At 41.4% G+C, this 17635-nt stretch overlaps 1 protein-coding gene and 1 long non-coding RNA gene across 2 annotated transcripts; one reads left to right on the plus strand and one right to left on the minus strand.

The window, feature by feature from the left end:
- Window positions 1-1661: 1661 nt before the first annotated feature.
- Window positions 1662-2990, minus strand: LOC119322635. Its single transcript, XM_037596122.1, has 2 exons — window positions 2641-2990; window positions 1662-2312 (listed from the first exon to the last, which is right to left on the minus strand). The coding sequence occupies exons 1-2, from the start codon at window positions 2888-2890 to the stop codon at window positions 1843-1845; spliced, it is 720 nt and encodes a 239-aa protein (XP_037452019.1). The 5' UTR covers window positions 2891-2990; the 3' UTR covers window positions 1662-1842.
- Window positions 2991-3307: 317 nt separating this feature from the next.
- Window positions 3308-4707, plus strand: LOC119326138. The gene is made up of 3 exons (XR_005157821.1): window positions 3308-3457; window positions 3548-3907; window positions 4194-4707. It is a non-coding gene; the product is annotated as an uncharacterized LOC119326138 (long non-coding RNA).
- The last annotated feature ends 12928 nt before the right edge of the window (window positions 4708-17635 follow it).

The raw sequence follows: 17635 nt of genomic DNA on the forward strand, positions 1-17635 counted from the left end.
CTGCAATTCTGTGTAAATGGTTTTTCATGTGCATTCCATTGGACGAGTGGATTTCTGAGGACATGCTTCTTTCTGTTTTTATGGCAGACACATTGGTTGATTCCTGCGATTTTTCCTTATCTAATAAGGCCCTGCGCCTGCAGTGATACTTGGGCACAGTGACACAGATTGATCATTAAATTTTGTAAAGAAATGAGAGATTGATTCCCTAACGGATTGTTATATACTTTGTAAACAAATACGGAGTATAAGATATTTTAGGTCACTAGTTTACTGATCCAAAAGGTCTTACGTTAGTTTACAGAGGGACTGCTTTTTTGCATAAAGATGTGCCATTGGAACTATCAAACCTTGATGTCAGTCCCTAATTGGTTTTACTTCCATTTACTAACTTAGAGAAAGCCAGGTTAATGGTGTTTCCAGTCAGTTTTTTTTACACTTGTGAAAACTAGCGCTTGCTACAAACTGCTGAGCTAACAAGGCCAGATAATTAGTGTAGAGCTCCATGCATTGGTTTTTGCTGTCTATGTGTGTAGAACATTCAATCGGCTTAATGTGCATTTCATTCTAACTAATTTCAATTCAGTCCTAATTGCGCTAAAGGTTTCACTTATGTTCTGCTATATATTGTAACGTATCGCAAATTTAGCAGAGAAGATGTTTAATTTTATGTTCTGCTAGACATTCTGATTCTACATGTTTTGAAGTGATTCAGAACTGGACATTTGAACTTTTGTAGTGCTATCTTCTCAGTGTACCGCCTCAGCCTCCCGGATGTAGTCAAGCCACCTCTCTGTTTCTGTATCCATGCACTATGTAGTACTCCCTCCGTTTCTAAATATAAGTCTTTGTAGAGATTCCACAATGAACTACATACGGATGTATATAGATGCATTTTAAGTGTGGATTCATTCATTTGGCTCCGTATGGAGTCCACTCAGTGAAATCTCTACAAAGACTTACACTTAGGAACGGAGGGAGTATTCTACAAATAAGTAACTAAAATGCACTATACTATCTTCCGCTCCACTACAAAAACACAAACAAACAGACCATGCAATGGATACTCAAAATACAAAAGGAACAATGTGTGCCGCCGCGCGCTAGTAGCAAAGTCCAGTGTAACACAAAACCGCGATGGCTTTCAGGCATTCTGCTTCTACCTGCAATGACATTGGCCACCAGATGGCACATCAACGTTGCCGCTCCAGAAGTGTCTGCGATCTTGGAAAGGTAATCAGTCTTTTTAATATGGCTGAAATATATCCTTGAAATTCAATCCAAATAATGCCACGTTAGAAACTATTTTTTTTCAGAAACTATTTTTTTTTTCACTTGAGCCCCAAAAAAGCCTCCAACAGCAGCCCTATGGTATGATGCCCAGAAAAAACTAGGTCCTGCCCAAACCAAACAGACCTCCAACGCTGGGGTGAGGCCAATTCAGATGGTCAATCTGTAATGACGTTCAGCACACAGCATATACACACCCACAAGTGCACGACGCAGCATCGTTCATCAAACACACGCAGCCCAGATACCACGCACAAGAATGCCAACAATCGCATGTCAGCACGTGACACCTCTTGCCGGCGAGTGGTCTAGTTTGGAAAGAATTTCGCAAACTCCACACACCATTTCATTTCAACCAAATGACGAGTCCCAGATTATCTTAACACCTTAGGCAAACTTCATAAATATCTTACAAAAGCATTATTATAGTCTGCATACACATAGCTTACACATATTATTAAGCATACGGATGCATTGCCAAAGCACAACTTAGTACAGATGTCTTCTTTGGCAGAAGGAAGACCAACCAATACAGCATAGCACTAGAACAGCTTAGCATTCAGGGTTGGTGGAGTCATACTTTTCCAGCTCAGCCCATTCAGGGTTGCTGGTGATGGTTTTCACATCAACCCCCTTGGGTAAATGGACATAAAGTCTGTCTTGAACCACCTTATAATCAGCGTAGACTCGCTTGTAAAGTTTGCCACTGTCATCTGTTACAAATTCAACATTATAGCCGTCAACCTGCTCTGCAATCTTACGATCAAGCAGATCAGTGCAACAGGGCTTCCTTAGCTTTCCATCAGCGAATTGGGTTATTCCCCTTCTGTAGCCCACATTGGGCTTGTTGTGGATGTGCAGAACGGTCTTCTTGAATGTGCTGAACCGGCGAACCTTCTCATCATGGTCACGCTTTTGGTTGAAAGCCTCGCACCAGCGCTCGTACAAGGCCCAAAGGGTTTCATCTGACTCAAGGTCTTTCTCCTCTGCCACAAATTTCACCTTACCTTCCGGCGTTTGTTCTATTAGAAAAAAAAGTAAGTCTTGTGTCGAATTGCAATTTATAATAGAAGGCGTCTGATGCAGTACTAGTAAAGTACGAGAAGAACGCCAATAACATGTTATCTTATTCCCCCACTTGAGCTTCAGATGGGTTCAGCTCAGTTATTATGTTTAATAAAATAATAAACTAGTGGATTCTCGCAGGCTATAAAATGGTAAATCGTCCGGACTTCATAAAAATAAAAGGAAAACAACCGAAGATGGACAATCCCGTTCCCGTTCCCTGCCCATGATGCCCAAGGGTCCCAAACCATGCTCCTGTTCTATCAGCCAGGGATTGGATTTTACCTTTTAAGTAGCTGAGCGTCTGGGAGGCAGGTGCGGTCATGGCGGGGGGAGGAACGACGACGGGAGGACGGTGCAGACGCAGATCTACGGAGGCTGCACGGTGGGAACCCAAGGTGGGAGCGTGACATTCGACCGCCACCGCCTTCGTGGAGAGGGCCGCTCGTTCAGCTAAACGGGCGAAGCGAGATGCGGTCGCCGCAGCTGAGCGACCGGCACTAGCGAACCGCATGAGCGTGGAAGCTGCCGGCATGGCGAAAGCTAACGAGGATGCATCTGGATGTGGATGGTGGCGGCGAGTGTCGGCGTCCTCTTTCTAAGACGAGTCTGGTTAGGGTTTCCGGAGACGACAGCAGAAGAAGAAGCGTCTGGATAAAGGCCGGTATAGGATAATGGGCTCATTTCTTGCAAAGAGGCCGTGACGAGCAAGCCGAGACCACATGGTCTGGCTCAACGATTGGGCCGGCCCGTAAAGAGCAGCCGTTTCGCACAGGCGACTTCAACGATTGGGCCGGCCCCTAAAAAAACGATTGGGCCGGCCCGTAAAGATCGGGACCTTCGAACCTGCACTGGGAATATCCTATTTGACGCGTTTTGCGTCAAATTGTCGAGGTACCGCACACCCCCTCGACTCTTTGGGCCGGCCTTTTTATTTCCTGTTCGCTGCCCCCCTTCCTCCCTCGACCGCTTCGTTCGTTCTCTACAACGAAGCTTTCCCTTCCTCCCTCGTGCCTGGATCCCCTTTATCTCCGTCGTTCGGCCGCTTTTTCACCTGCTTTCTTCCTCAGGAATCCTACTCCAGCAAGAGACCGTTGCCCTCGTAATGAGTCGTCGGGTCTTTGTGCTTCCTTTTCATCCACGCCACTGCATCAGATCTGCCTGACTTCGTCGCATTGGATCTTTATTTTAGGTCGTCGGTATCTCCGGCGTCGGCGTCGGCGTCGGCGTCGTCTAGGGTTCCGACAAGGTCGGCGTCGTGTAGGGTTCCGTCAAGGTCAGCTCGTCTAGGTCCCCATCAAGCTTCATCAAGCTCGGCGTCGACAAGGTAAACGCGCCCAAATTCCCCTGTTATGGACCTTGCTCGGCGTCGACAAGGTCCATCCCCGTACGTGTCGCTCTGCGGCGCCACTTGCACCGACACTCCCATCTGGCTGTGTTCACCCCTTTGCCAGCGGCAGGTGCGACGGGCGGAGGCGGCGGCGACGGGGGGAGTGGAGCTCATTTGGATTGTAAATCAGAAGCATTCCGAGCTTGATTGCCGCTTTGGAAGGTAGCAAGTCTTGTTCCCTAAAAAAAGTCTCTACGTACTATACAATACTGAATTCTCTCACAAAGAAAGTTCTGAAATGAGGCATGTAAGTAGCAAGCTGAATTCAGATCCCATCCGACATGCACATGACATGCCGTGATGAATGATGATGCTTGTGTGATGAACTGCGCAACCAGGCCAGCTTTCTTTTCATACTCTGTAACCTGTCTCATGTTTTGGTCTGAATTATGTCCACTTTCTGAATTTGTTTCTGATTTTTGAATGTGTTGCGTTTGTTCTTCTGCAGTCCATCCTGCACAGGAGGGTAGGCGCAGACATGAGGCTCGAGGGCTACTACCGCGTATGGCCGGACCCGTGGACAAGCAGCGGTAGGGACATACATAGACTGAAATATGAACTCAACTGAACATATGTACTCTTGAATCCGTGCATAATGTCATGTGGAGCGTTTTTTTATTTGATTTGGATGTTTCTGATATTAGACAAGGGGTTGTGCTCAGAGATTTCGGATTCAAGGGTATGATTCAACATGTTGTTGTTAGGAGGTTGTGTGTTCTGGCACTTGGCCGTGGGATTTCTATTTTTGTTTCTTGATGATGATAGGGTGGTTTGTGTAGGTTGACATAGAAGTTTTTCTATGTTTTATAAATGTTATGTTTATTTTATGAATTTTGTAGCAGCAACCTGGATTAGTTCTGGAGACTTGTTAGCATGTATTAGGTTTTCTTCTATTCAGCCGTTGGTAAGCATGCATCTATTAACATTTAGGTCGCTTGTCCATATTATAGGCTAGAGTAGTTTTGTAAATGTTAAGCCATGAATTTATTCACATGTTTGTATTAATAAACGATGCGTGTGTTGCATCCTACCCGCATGACTTTGTTTTTTTAATGTTGAAAAGTTTTCTTTAATTTGCATTTGATGCTCTAAATAGTCCTTTGCTTGCACAGTAGAGTGTTCTGGTGTTTTAGGTAATTTCCTCTGTTGTTCTAGGAGTAGTACTACCAATTTTTTCACACTATATTTGTGAAATTATACAGATACAAATTTTGTTGTTAATTGCAGTGTTTTGGGCGGACATAGTTAGTTAACAATGTTTTTGTAGTATGGTGTCATTCATCTACCATACTTCTGTTCCTTGCAAGTATTATCATAACATGATTATTCATGGTGTTCTTGTCCTTTGTGTTGCTTAGCAATTATTCGTTTGGGCACACACACAAAAGCAGAACTTGTCTAGCAATCCCTTTTAAGTACTAACATAGTCGTTTGATCTTTTTACTGTCATTGATATAGTTTGTTGACCTTTTTTCAATGCTAATGTATTTAGTGTTTTCATTATCATGCTTTCTTCTGCGAATAGCACAACTATCAGTGATTCTAAATACTTGAATCATGTTTCTTGAATAACACTTGAATAATGTTCCTTGGAAAATGTTTCTCTACATACTTGAATTATGTCCCATAATAATGTTCACTTCGAAATGTTCCTTCAATAGTGTTCCTTGGAAAATGTTCCGCCAATAACGTTCCCTACAAAATTGTTCCTTCAATATTTGATCCCTAAATTATGTCCCTTTCAATATGTTTCCTAAATAATGTTCCTTGGAAATTGTTCATCGAATAACGTTCCCTAAATACTTGAATTATGTTCCTTGAATAACACTTGAATAATGTTCCTTGGAAATAGTTCCCTAAATAATGTTCTGCCAATAATGTTCCCTACAAAATTGTTCCTTCAATATTTGATCCCTAAATTATGCTCCTTTCAATAACATTTCCTAAATAATGTTCCCTGGAAATTGTTCACCGAATAATGTTCCCTAAATACTTGATTATGTCCCCTAATAATGTTCACTTGGAACTATTCCTTCGATAAAGTTTTCCGCTCAATATTTTTTTATCCCTAAATATTGTTCCGCCAATAGTGTTTCACCAATAATGTTCCTTACAAAATTGTTCCTTTGATTTTTTTGTTTCATAAATAATGTTCCTTCGAAACTGTTCCATAAATAATGTCCCCTAAATACTTGAATAATGTCCCCTAATATTATTCATTTCGAAATGTTCCTTTGAATAATGTTTGTTCAATATTTCGGACCCTTTGTTCAACTAGTGTTAGCTAAATAATGATACTTGAAAAATGTTTCCCTAATTCCTGTAATGTTCACTTCAAATTGTTCCTTTTATAATGTTCCCTACAAAATTGTTCTTTCAATATTCGGTATATAAATAATGTTTCTTCAAAAATGTTCCTTTAATAAAGTTTTTCACTCAATTTTATTATGCCTCCAATAATGTTCCCTACAAAATCATTCCTTTAATATTTGTTTCCTAAATAATGTTCCTTGGAAATAGTTACTTAAATACTGTTCCGCCAATAATGTTCCCTACAAAATTGTTCCTTCAATATTTGATCCCTAAATTATGCCCCTTTCAATAATGTTTCCTAAATAATGTTCCTTGGAAATTGTTCATAGAATAATGTTCCCTAAATATTTGAATTATGTTCCTTGAATAACACTTGAATAATTTTCCTTGGAAAATGTTTCTTTAGAGCGGATTTTTTTGACATCATGAACCCGTACTAAACTGGAGATGCATTTCTGCCTACAATTAGTGTTGTGATCTACAACTTCAAGCCTTTGTTTGCTGCTACATACGGAAATACTACTTTTAACATAGGAAATTTTGAGTCGAGATTTGTACCAGCTCTGAAGGTCAATTTTAGGTGCCTTCTCTATCTTTTTGGAACTCTCCAATGTGCTTTTATATGAGTGATGAACAACTTCTTTGTTCTATACTCTCAATAAAAGATAGAAAGTGTTTTGAATTGACTGGAATTTCCATGTCTTTCTTTTTTTGTACAGGTGTGACTCAGGAATTTTATTTCTTTAGTATCTTAGAAACTACAAAGGTCTCAGAATCTAGGGTTTCTCTAATGTAAGTACCCCCCTACCCCCACCCCAATTTCTCCAACAAAAACAGTTCCATTCCATTTTTCTGATTCTTTGGAACATAACATAAATTGAACTGCAACTTTCCTAAATTTTTGAAGGATGATCTACAAGGTCTACGTGAGAAATTGCTTTTCGAGATTGTCACTTGCAAGGACAATGAAATTCAACTACAATTTGTAACTTCTTTCCTGCAGAGACATGTATTAAAATCCCTACTTCTATTAAACGCAAGTACAACGGACCATAATTTCTCTGGTAGACACTTGTTTTCGTTGGTGCGTAGGTTGTAATTAATTTCAAATTATTTCTGCTTCAATAGGGTTTCCGCATGTTCAAATAAAGATTTCAAGGTAATCATTTTGAACCCACATATGAGCACATGTTAAGTAACTTTATACACATCCCATCGGTGCAACATCCAATTTACTTCGCTGTACCAACTAACATATTTCCCTTTTTATTATCAAGGGTCCCAATGCAACAATTTCCAACTCAAAGGAATAGTACCGTGAGGGAACTCTTCTGTTGTTTCTTTATCAGTTATAAAGAAGGTTTCCCAATGAAACTGTTCTGCTGGTTCCCCAATGATAGTTGTGGCATTACTTTCAGTTGTAAAGAAGGTCTAAGGCTGCAGAATAAGTTTGTAAAGAAGCTCAAACATGCTTCTATACTCATACTTTTCTTGGATTTTCAACTGTTTTAACAAGCAGCTAAAACAACAAAAATCTTCTGTTGTATGTTCCTTGTCTTTGTGTCTGGTCTTGTTAGAAATCTTCTTTACAACAATTTAACAAATAGTTGAAACACACAAAAACAACAAAGAAATGGAAAATAGCAAAAGCAGAGAAATATCACAAAAAAGTTTTCAAAGAACGTGAGAAACAGAGAAACATGCGCCAAAGAACGCGTGCCAAACAAAGAAGCAGAGAAATCAGCGCATCGCGGCCCACTAAGCCCAGATCCGAACTCCCCTGTGCGAACCCCCAGCTAGTTGACGCATAATGCGTCGTATAGGACCTCCCCCTGCACTGTGGTGCAAAAAATTAATATTTGAAAACATGATTTTTTTTAAACTTGTGAACAATTTATGAAACTGAGAAAATCTTTGAAACTCCAAAAAAATAAAAAATAAAAAGTTCCAAAATTAAATCTGGAGACGCCACACTTTCCAACTTTCTGAACAAATTTTTAAAAAATACATAAAAAAAGAAAAAAAAATAGAAAACATGAAGATTTAATGAAAGTGGAACATTTTTCCAAATTCCAAAACAAAATTTGGAGACGCGAACATAATTTGAAACTCCTGAACAAAATTTAAAAACACGACCATTTTTTAAAACTTGTGAACAATTTACGAAACTGAGACAATTGAAACTCCAGGAAAAAAAACAGGAAAAATTCCAAAACAAAATTTGGAGACGCAACCGTTTCCAAATTTCTGAACAGATTTTAAAAAATAGTTCTTTAAAAATAGAAATTATTTAGAAAATCATGAAAATTTCTTGAAAACGGGAACCTTTTCCAAATTCCAAAACAAAATTTGGACATGCGAACATATTTTGAAATTGTTGAATTTTTTTAGAAAACATGAACATTTTGTAAATGTTGTGAACAATTTATGAAATTGAGACATTTTTTAAAACTCCAAAAAAATAAAACATGAACATGTTTTGCTGTTTGCAAACAAATTTTGAAAATGGGAAAAACAATTAACACACAAACAGTTTTTGCGAAGTTGTGAAAATTTTGAAGATAAGCATTAGCAACAATTTTGGAAAATGAGAACATTTTTTGAATTTATGAATAATTTTTGAAAATGACCATTTTTTCAAATTTCGAATGTATTTTAAAAGCAAGAACTATTTTCGAACGTGAACTTTGTTCAAAAAGATAAAATAACATTGAAAAAGAAAAATTGTAAAAAATGAAAAAGAAAGAGTAAACAAAAAAAGAGGAAAAAGAAAGAAGAAAAAGAAAAAGAAACAGAAAAATAAAAAAAGAAACCGAAAAACCGGTAAAAGAGACAAAAAACCGGTTCAGGGAACCTTCTACAAGGTTCCCAAAACCGGCTGGAGTAGTTGCACTGTGTACACGAAAGTGGGCCGGCCCATCGCGTCGCTGCAGTTTGACGCAGAGAGCATCAAATAGGAAATTCCGCTGCAGGCGTACATTAACGATCCGACGCCTGCAGCGCTGCTAGCATGGGCCGACCCACTAGCATGCTGCCCCCAGTTCTTTTTTTACGAAAATAAAAATGTGAATTCAAGAAAGGTTTACACATTAAAAAAAAAGGTTTATCCATTTGAAAAAATACGTTCATATCTTTTAAAAAAGTTCATCAATTTGAAAAAAAAGTTCATTCAAATTGACAAAAGTTCATCCAATTTAGCAAAAGTTCATTAAAATTGAAAAAAATTCATAGGAATTGGAAAAAAGATCTTGTATTTTTAGAAAAAGTTCATGGAACTGAAAAAAAGTTCATAAATAAAAAAAAAGTCCATCCATTTTCAAGACAAATGTTCATTAAATTTTGAAAAAGTTCATCAGTATTCAAAAAAGTTCATAGAATTTTCAAAAAAAAAAAACCGTCCCATTTACGGACGCCACAGGCGCCAGTTAACAAAATGCATGTTAACTGGCGCCTGTGGCGCCAAATAGGAAATGCCGGTCTGCCTGCAGGGTGCTCCTATTGGGCGCTACAGGCGCCAGAAGTCCTCCCTACTACAGCGCCCAATTGGGCCAGCCCACGAAAAGCTCACAACACCGGAAATCATATATCGTAAAAAAGTCAGAAAAATAAAAGCTCTCTCCAGGTTTTGAACTTGCACAGTTGCACTAACGTGAGTGTTCTACTGACCACTCAAGCTACCTGCCATTAATGATAGATAACAGCGCCAATTACATAGTAACAATGCCGCCGTGCTATTTTATTGCATTGATGTATATTTCTGAATTATTTGACCCAAAAAATAATGAATTTGAAAAGGTTCATAGATTTTGAAAAAAGTTCATCAATTTCCAAGAAAAGTTCATCAACTTGAAAAACAATTCATCAAATTTGAAAAATGATCGTGTGTTGAAAAAAGTTCATCGAATTAGAAAAAAAGTTCATCGATTTTAGAAAAAGTTCATCAAAATTGGAAAAAGTTCACTAAATTTTAAAAACAATTTGAAAAAAAAGTTCATGAATTTTCGAAAAAAGTTCATTGAATGTTTAAAAAAGTTCACAAATTTTGAGAAAAGTTCATCAATTTGGAAAAAAAGTTCATGCATCTTTGAAGAAAAAACTATCATTCATTTTGAAGAAAAAGTCCATCGATTAACAATCTTGCATTTCAGGAAAAGAAATAAATAGGAAAATAAAAGAAGAAAGCAGAAAATAAAAATAAATGCGAACTGGAGAAAGAGTAAAACGAACGCAAGAACTAACCATAGATGAGCTTGCTTTTGGCCAAGTGGTTGGCGTGGTGCGCTGAGAACGTACTGCGATTCCTTGCTGCACACCGTTTGAGGGAGTGCGCTGCAGGCGCCCGTTTGCAAAAACATATGTAACCGGCGCATGTGGCGCTGAATAGGAAACACCCTGCATGTGTCACGCCTCTAAATGACATGGGTCCCCTGCGGGTATCCTATTTGACGCGGGTCAACTGGCCACTTTTTTTTGAAACTCGTGAATAATTTTTTAAACAGGAGAACATGTTTGAATCAATGATTTATTTAAAAAAATTGTAACGATTTTCTAAAATTCAGAAATATTTTTTAGTTTTGTGAACATTTCTAAAAAAATAGTTTTGTGAACATTATTTGAATATGCGAACATTTTTTTGTGAACATTTTTTGAATATGCAAACATATTTTTACAAATTCGTGAATATTTTTCCAGTTCGCAAACTGTTTTAAAAAATTTGCAAACCTTTTTTGAAACTCATGAATAATTTTGAGTATGTGAATATTTATTTTAAAACACGGACATTTTTTGAATTTGTGAAGATTTTATGATTTCTTGTACATTGTTTTCAAAATTCATGTTTTTCTAAAATTTTGGAACATTTTTCTAATCCCGAATTATTTTAAAGAAGAAAAAAAACACAGAAAATAAAAAAGAAAAAGGGACAAATGAAAAAAAAATTAAGCGGGGAGCATCTAGCCTCGCAGATCGGCTGCCCCAAAGTGGCGCGCTGGGGAAGGGAGGGTGCGTGTTGGCTCTTTCGCCAACGTGCACCACCCTAAATAGGAGCTCCAGTCGTCACTGCAGGGCGCGCCTAGCGAGACATATAGCTACCTCGCATGAAGCGAGCGCCAGACTGGGCCCGCCCAGCCCGCAGGAGGCCATAGGCCTCAAAAGCGCTCAGTTTTTTCACCTTTTCCAACTAGTAAGCTTGCACGTACAACACACGGGTCTAGAAAATAAACTTTAGGCACCCTCATACAGATACAAATACCTACGCGAGATGTACAAGAAACTTGACTTGAGGCGGAGACTCTCGTTCTCATGCCGACATACCTAATATTCATGGAGGGACCAACACATATGTCAAGCTCTCATATGTTTGAAAACCCTTTGAATGGAGGGTGATCTCCTCTATTTATTGAAAAATGGGGATAGGGTAGGTGATTACTAGTTTAACTTTCAGGCTACAACATACAACAAGGGTACTTAGTCTCACCCCTCGGGAATATGTCTGGAACACAATCCGTGTGGCACTTCGCTAGTTCTTCATCAAGTAAACTTTCGCAACTCTAGCGGTGGCGTCTATACAGAGTTCCTCCCGCATTACTTGTGGCACTAGCGATGATGTCGTCAGTACATTGAGCGAGCCTCAATGTGTGTGCCCGCTAGGTGCGTAGCGCAGTCCTGGCGGTTCCCACTGCCTTAGGCCTACCCCTGACGTGACCTGCGTCTATGTAGGACATACCAGTACCGTTACTCTCGCCACTTGCATGCCTGTGACGGGACGTGATGCACTAGGCGAAACATCTTGACCTTTAGTTGTGGGGTAACATGGGAAACACTCCACCAACACGCATCAAAATTATTGATATATAAGCAAAGTTTGTCCATTAAATGATGGGAATCCACGTTGCCGATGGCTATATTACCACAACATAATATAGTTTCGATTTCGACTATTGGAGTAGTTTTTGTTAGTTGGAGAGTTATTTCTAGTTTTTGGTGCCATGGAGAAGGTTAAATTTGTTATCGCATACAAAATGGCTTACATGTTTCTCAGAGTTCCTATAGAAGATTCAAGTGCGGGTCTACAAGATCATTCTTATCGGCATGATATTGTGAAATGTGAAATGATCTTTAGGTTCCACCCTCTTAACTGAGTTTAGAAATAGCTGCAATGCATCGTGCAAGAATAACATGGTAGAAATTGCAACTGACATCAAAACACGCCATGTTATAGGATGGAAGCAATGCTCCCGAGTGCTCCATTATGACAAAAAAATTGTTGGCATCTGCTAGGTTATTGAGCATGACTAAAACGGAAAATGGTCCTCCAGTTTTAGTGATAACATGGCAGCATTAGCTCCTCAATTGGACATGACAAAAGCTGAACACAATGTTCCAAATTTGCAGCGGAAAAAGGGCAACATCAGACCACCACTAAGCATATAGCCCGTTTAGGCGCATCCATTATACATACTACTTATCCTATCTTGGGCCTCAATGAGCTAGTGAATAAACTGGAGTATATACTTTTTAGTGTCACCTACAATCACATACTAATCAATATCACCTGTAACTCGACCATAGAATCAAGCAAAACTAGAGGGTCACTCCCCTGCCAAACACTAAAATATCAATCCCCTAGTTAAAGCAGCTGACAAATGAGCATGTTTATTACAAGTTTGCACTATTTTCTGATCCCGACAGTCCCAAAATTGGTTCCTTGTAGATATGATATTACTAGAAAAACATGCATATTTAGGAAGAATTTAAGTCCCGGTCCTTCAAAGTAGTCACTACAACCATATTGTGGTTCTCCAGAATGATAAATTGCAGATTAATTTGCATGACCTATCAGACAGGCTAAAGCCCGATCATGTCCATATTACACAAATATACGACCATGGTTGTAGAGAAATGGAATATGAGCTTCACAAATGAGAATGATTCATCACAATCATCATGAAGTAGTCTTTGAGTTAGGTCCATTGATAGACCATTCGACAAAAAACTACCGCTTTTGGGGTTGGCGTCCCACATAACTACACCTTTCAAAATTTTGACCGAAAACTACCACTTTTTCGTATTCGTCCCCAAAAACTACAACATTCATTTGATGGCCGTTTTAGAGGATTTAAACATAATTATGACAAGTAGGACCCACTCGCCAGGGCTGATGTGGCAGAAAATTCAATGTTGTTTATTTTGACTAATATTATAGGTGGGACCCACACGTTAAAATCAACCTTCTTCTTCTTCCTCCTCCTCCTCCTCTCTTTCTCTCTGGCATATGAACAAGCACCTTGTGTGCCCCTTGATGGCTCTGGCAGACGAGTATGACGGACAACTTCTAGAGCGCGGCCATGTTGAGCTGCCCCTGATTGGCGGCGCCGTCGCCGTACAGGTCGAAAGTGACCCCGAGCCCCAGGTGCCGCCCTTGCCCAAGGAGAACCATGAGCCACCAACTCGAAGGCATCGAAGGAGTTGACCTCTTGTGCTTTGTCACCTTCTCATTGATGGCGGCATGTTCCCGCTCCTTGTCGCCATTGCTGACGGCGCCATCATCGTCCATCCACAACCTCACCTCCGACGCATGTGTCACATGAAGACAACGCTGGATGAAGAGGCGAACGGGTCGAGCGCATGAAGAGCTAGCCGTGGAGGTGCCACGTCATGTCCATCCGCGCTGCCGTCTAGGATGAAGGTGTGGCTGCCGCGGAAGTTCCACCACAACCGCCGTAACTGGACCACCCTCTGACATTCCATGGCCACCCACGTCTCCATGTCGCCCTCTAGCCCGACACCCATCTCGTGCTCCGCATTGGACTCCTAGAAGCCCATTTCATTGGACCAACACCCGCACCCGACGTGTCACTCCCCTTCCACATGTACAGGTGTTGTGGTGCGGACAACGGCGTGGTGCTGCCTAGGTTCAGGGGTGCGTCAGGGGCCATTGGCACCCTGGCCTTTGTGGCCAGGGGCCTCGGCCTTCCCTGTCACGTCGCATTCACCACTACAGTGGTGATGCCCCCCGGTCATCTACAGCCCCCACGACCTCCCTCGCATAGGAGCTGCACGACCTAGAGCACCTATTCACCCAGCATATTTCATCGCCAACGGCCACGTGCTCGCCCAAGCCAAAGATCTCATGGTCAACTCCTTCAATGCCTTCCTTTCAAAAAAAAAACTCCTTCAATGCCTTGGAGTTGGACGTCCTGGTGGTGTTGTGTGGTGCCAGTGTTTGCCACCGCGGCCGGCTGCCCTGCCTAATGCACATAAGGTGCTTGTTCAAATGCCAGAGAGAAAGAGAGGGGGAGAAAGAAGAAGGTTGATGCTAACTTGTGGGTCCCACCTCCAATAACTGTCAAGATAAATAGCATTGACTTTTCTGCCACATCGGCCCTGGCGAGTGGGTTCCGCTTAAATGGCATAATATTCATTTTTTCTCTGAAAATGAATATTTTCACAATCTGCTTCAAAGCAACCCCTATTTTTATTGCTCTAAAAATCCCAAATAAATTCCCTAATATTCTCTTGGTTATGCCTCTGTTGGAAAACATTGCATGGAAAACAAAAAAATTCTACACACACAAGATCTATCCATGGAGATGCATAGCAACGAGAGGGGAGAGTGTGTCTACGTACCCTTGTAGACCATAAGCGAAAGCGTTTGTTAACGCGGTTGATGTAGTTGACCTTCTTCGCACTCTAACCGATCGAGTACCGAACGTACGACACCTTTACTTGGAGCTATATTTTTATTCGCCACATGATATGTGTTTTGCTTGGAGCGTCTTGTATGATATGAGTCTTTGCTTTTTAGTATACCATAATCATCCTTATTGTACACATCTTTTGGGAGAGACACACATGATTTGGAATTTATTAGAATACTCTATGTGCTTAACTTATATTTTTTGAGCTAGACAATCTTTGCTCTAGTGCTTCACGTACCTCTTTAGAGCACGGCGGTGGCTTAATTTTGTAGAAATTATTGATCTCGCATGCTTCACTTATATTATTTTGAGAGTCTTTTAGAACAGCATGGTATTTTCTATGGTTATAAAATTGGTCCTAGAATGATGGGTATCCAAGTTGGGTATAACAAAAACTATCATAGAAAGTGCATTAAACACTATGATCAATTTGATGCTTGATATTTGTTTTGAGATATAAAGGTGGAAATGTTAGAGTCATGCTAGTTGGGTAATTATGAAATTGAGAAATACTTGTGTTAAGGTTGGTGAGGGAGTCCTGGACTAGGGGGTGTCCGGATAGCCGAACTATCATCATCGGCCGGACTCCAAGACTATGAAGATACAAGATTGAAGACTTCGTCCCGTGTCCGGATGGGACTTTCCTTGGCGTGGAAGGCAAGCTTGGCGATACGGATATGTAGATCTCCTACCATTGTAACCGACTCTATGTAACCCTAGCCCTCTCTGGTGTCTATATAAACCGGATGGCTTTAGTCTGTAGGACGAACAACAATCATACCATAGGCTAGCTTCTAGGGTTTAGCCTCCTTGATCTCGTGGTAGATCCACTCTTGTAACACACATCATCAATATTAATCAAGCAGGACGTAGGGTTTTACCTCCATCAAGAGGGCCCGAACCTGGGTAAAACATCGTGTCCCTTGTCTCCTGTTACCATCCGCCTAGACGCACAGTTCGGGACCCCCTACCCGAGATCCGCCGGTTTTGAAACTGACATTGGTGCTTTCATTGAGAGTTCCTCTGTGTCGTCACCGATAGGCTCGATGGCTTCTTCGATCATCAACAACGACGCAGTCCAGGGTGAGACCTTCCTCCTCGGACAGATCTTCATATTCGGCGGCTTTGCACTGCGGGCCAATTCGCTTGGCCATCTGGAGCAGATCGAAAGCTACGCCCCTGGCCGTCAGGTCAGTTTTGGAAGTTTGAACTTCACGGCTGACATCGCGGGGATTTGATCTTCGATGGATTCGAGCCACAGCCAAGCGCGCCGCACTGTCACGACGGGCATGATTTAGCTCTGCAGCCGGACAGTACCTGGAGGCCGCACTCGAGTCCGCTCCAATCTTCAATTCGGAGCCGGTTGCGCAGTGTCACGCCCAATATGCGACCCTATCCAAAAGGAACTCGAAGGTCCCACCAAGGATAGACCCGCATATTGAAACGCTTTTGCAAGGTGGATATCATTACATCAACATTACATAATAGATGGGGATACATACATAAGGCATACAATGCCACTCGAATACAACATCACAATACATCAGAGCATCATCCGACTACGGATGAATCACAAACAGAAACTCAAACGACATCCACCCTGCTAGCCCAGGCTGCCGACCTGGAACCTATCCCCTGATCGAAGAAGAAGCAGAAGAAGAACTCAACGCAAGCAAGCACCGCTCTCGCGTCATGATCATCGCATAACCTGTACCTGCAACTATTGTTGTAGTAATCTGTGAGCCACGAGGACTCAGCAATCCCATTACCATGGGTATCAAGACTAGCAAAGCTTAAAGGGAAAGGAAGGGGTAAAGTGGTGAGGCTGCAGCAGCGACTAAGCATATATGGTGGCTAACATACGCAAATGAGAGCGAGAAGAGAAACAAGCAGAACGGTCGTGAAACTAGCAATGATAAGGAAGTGATCCTGAACTCCTACTTACGTCAAACATAACCCAGAAACCGTGTTCACTTCCCGGACTCCTCCGAGAAGAGACCATCACGGCTACACATGCGGTTGATGCGTTTTAATTCGGATCTGGTGTCAAGTTATCTACAATCCGACATTAACAAATTCCCATCTGCCTATAACCGCAGGCACGGCTTTCGAAAGATTATACCCTGCAGGGGTGTCCCAACTTAGCCCATGACAAGCTCTCGCAATCAACGAAGGAATAGACCTTCTCCCAGGAAGACCCGATCAGACTCGAAATCCCGGTTTACAAGACATTTCGACAATGGTAAAACAAGACCAGCAAGACCGCCCGATGCGCCGACAATCCCGATAGGAGCTGCACATATCTCGTTCTCAGGGCAACACCGGATAAGCGAAGCGTACAGGAAACCGATGAATCCAAGTTGCCAAGGAAATGGTCTCGCACGGTGCTCTAGTTTGGACCAACACTTAGACAAGCACTGGCCCCGGGGGGCTGTAATAAAGATGACCCTTGGGTTAATTACTCCCAAGGGAAATATAGGTGGTGGTGAGGCAAATGGTAAAAGTCAATGTTGGGCCTTGCTGGAGGAGTTTTATTCAAAGCGAACTGTCAAGGGGGTCCCATAAATCACCCGACCGCGTAAGGAACGCAAAATCCGGGAACATAACACCGGTATGACGGAAACTAGGGCGGCAAGAGTGGAACAAAACACCAGGCATAAGGCCGAGCCTTCCACCCTTTACCAAATATATAGATGCATTAATAATATAAGAGATATTGTGATATCCCAACCAAAATCCTGTCCACCATGGAGAAATCTTCAACTTCAACTGCAACTAGCAACGCTATAAGAGGGGCTGAGCAAAGCGGTAACATAGCCAAACAACGGTTTGCTAGGAAGGGTGTCAAAGGTTAGAGGTTCATGGCAATATGGGAGGC

This window comes from Triticum dicoccoides, chromosome 6B, assembly GCF_002162155.2.
Source record: "Triticum dicoccoides isolate Atlit2015 ecotype Zavitan chromosome 6B, WEW_v2.0, whole genome shotgun sequence".
Taxonomy (NCBI): Eukaryota; Viridiplantae; Streptophyta; class Magnoliopsida; order Poales; family Poaceae; genus Triticum; species Triticum dicoccoides.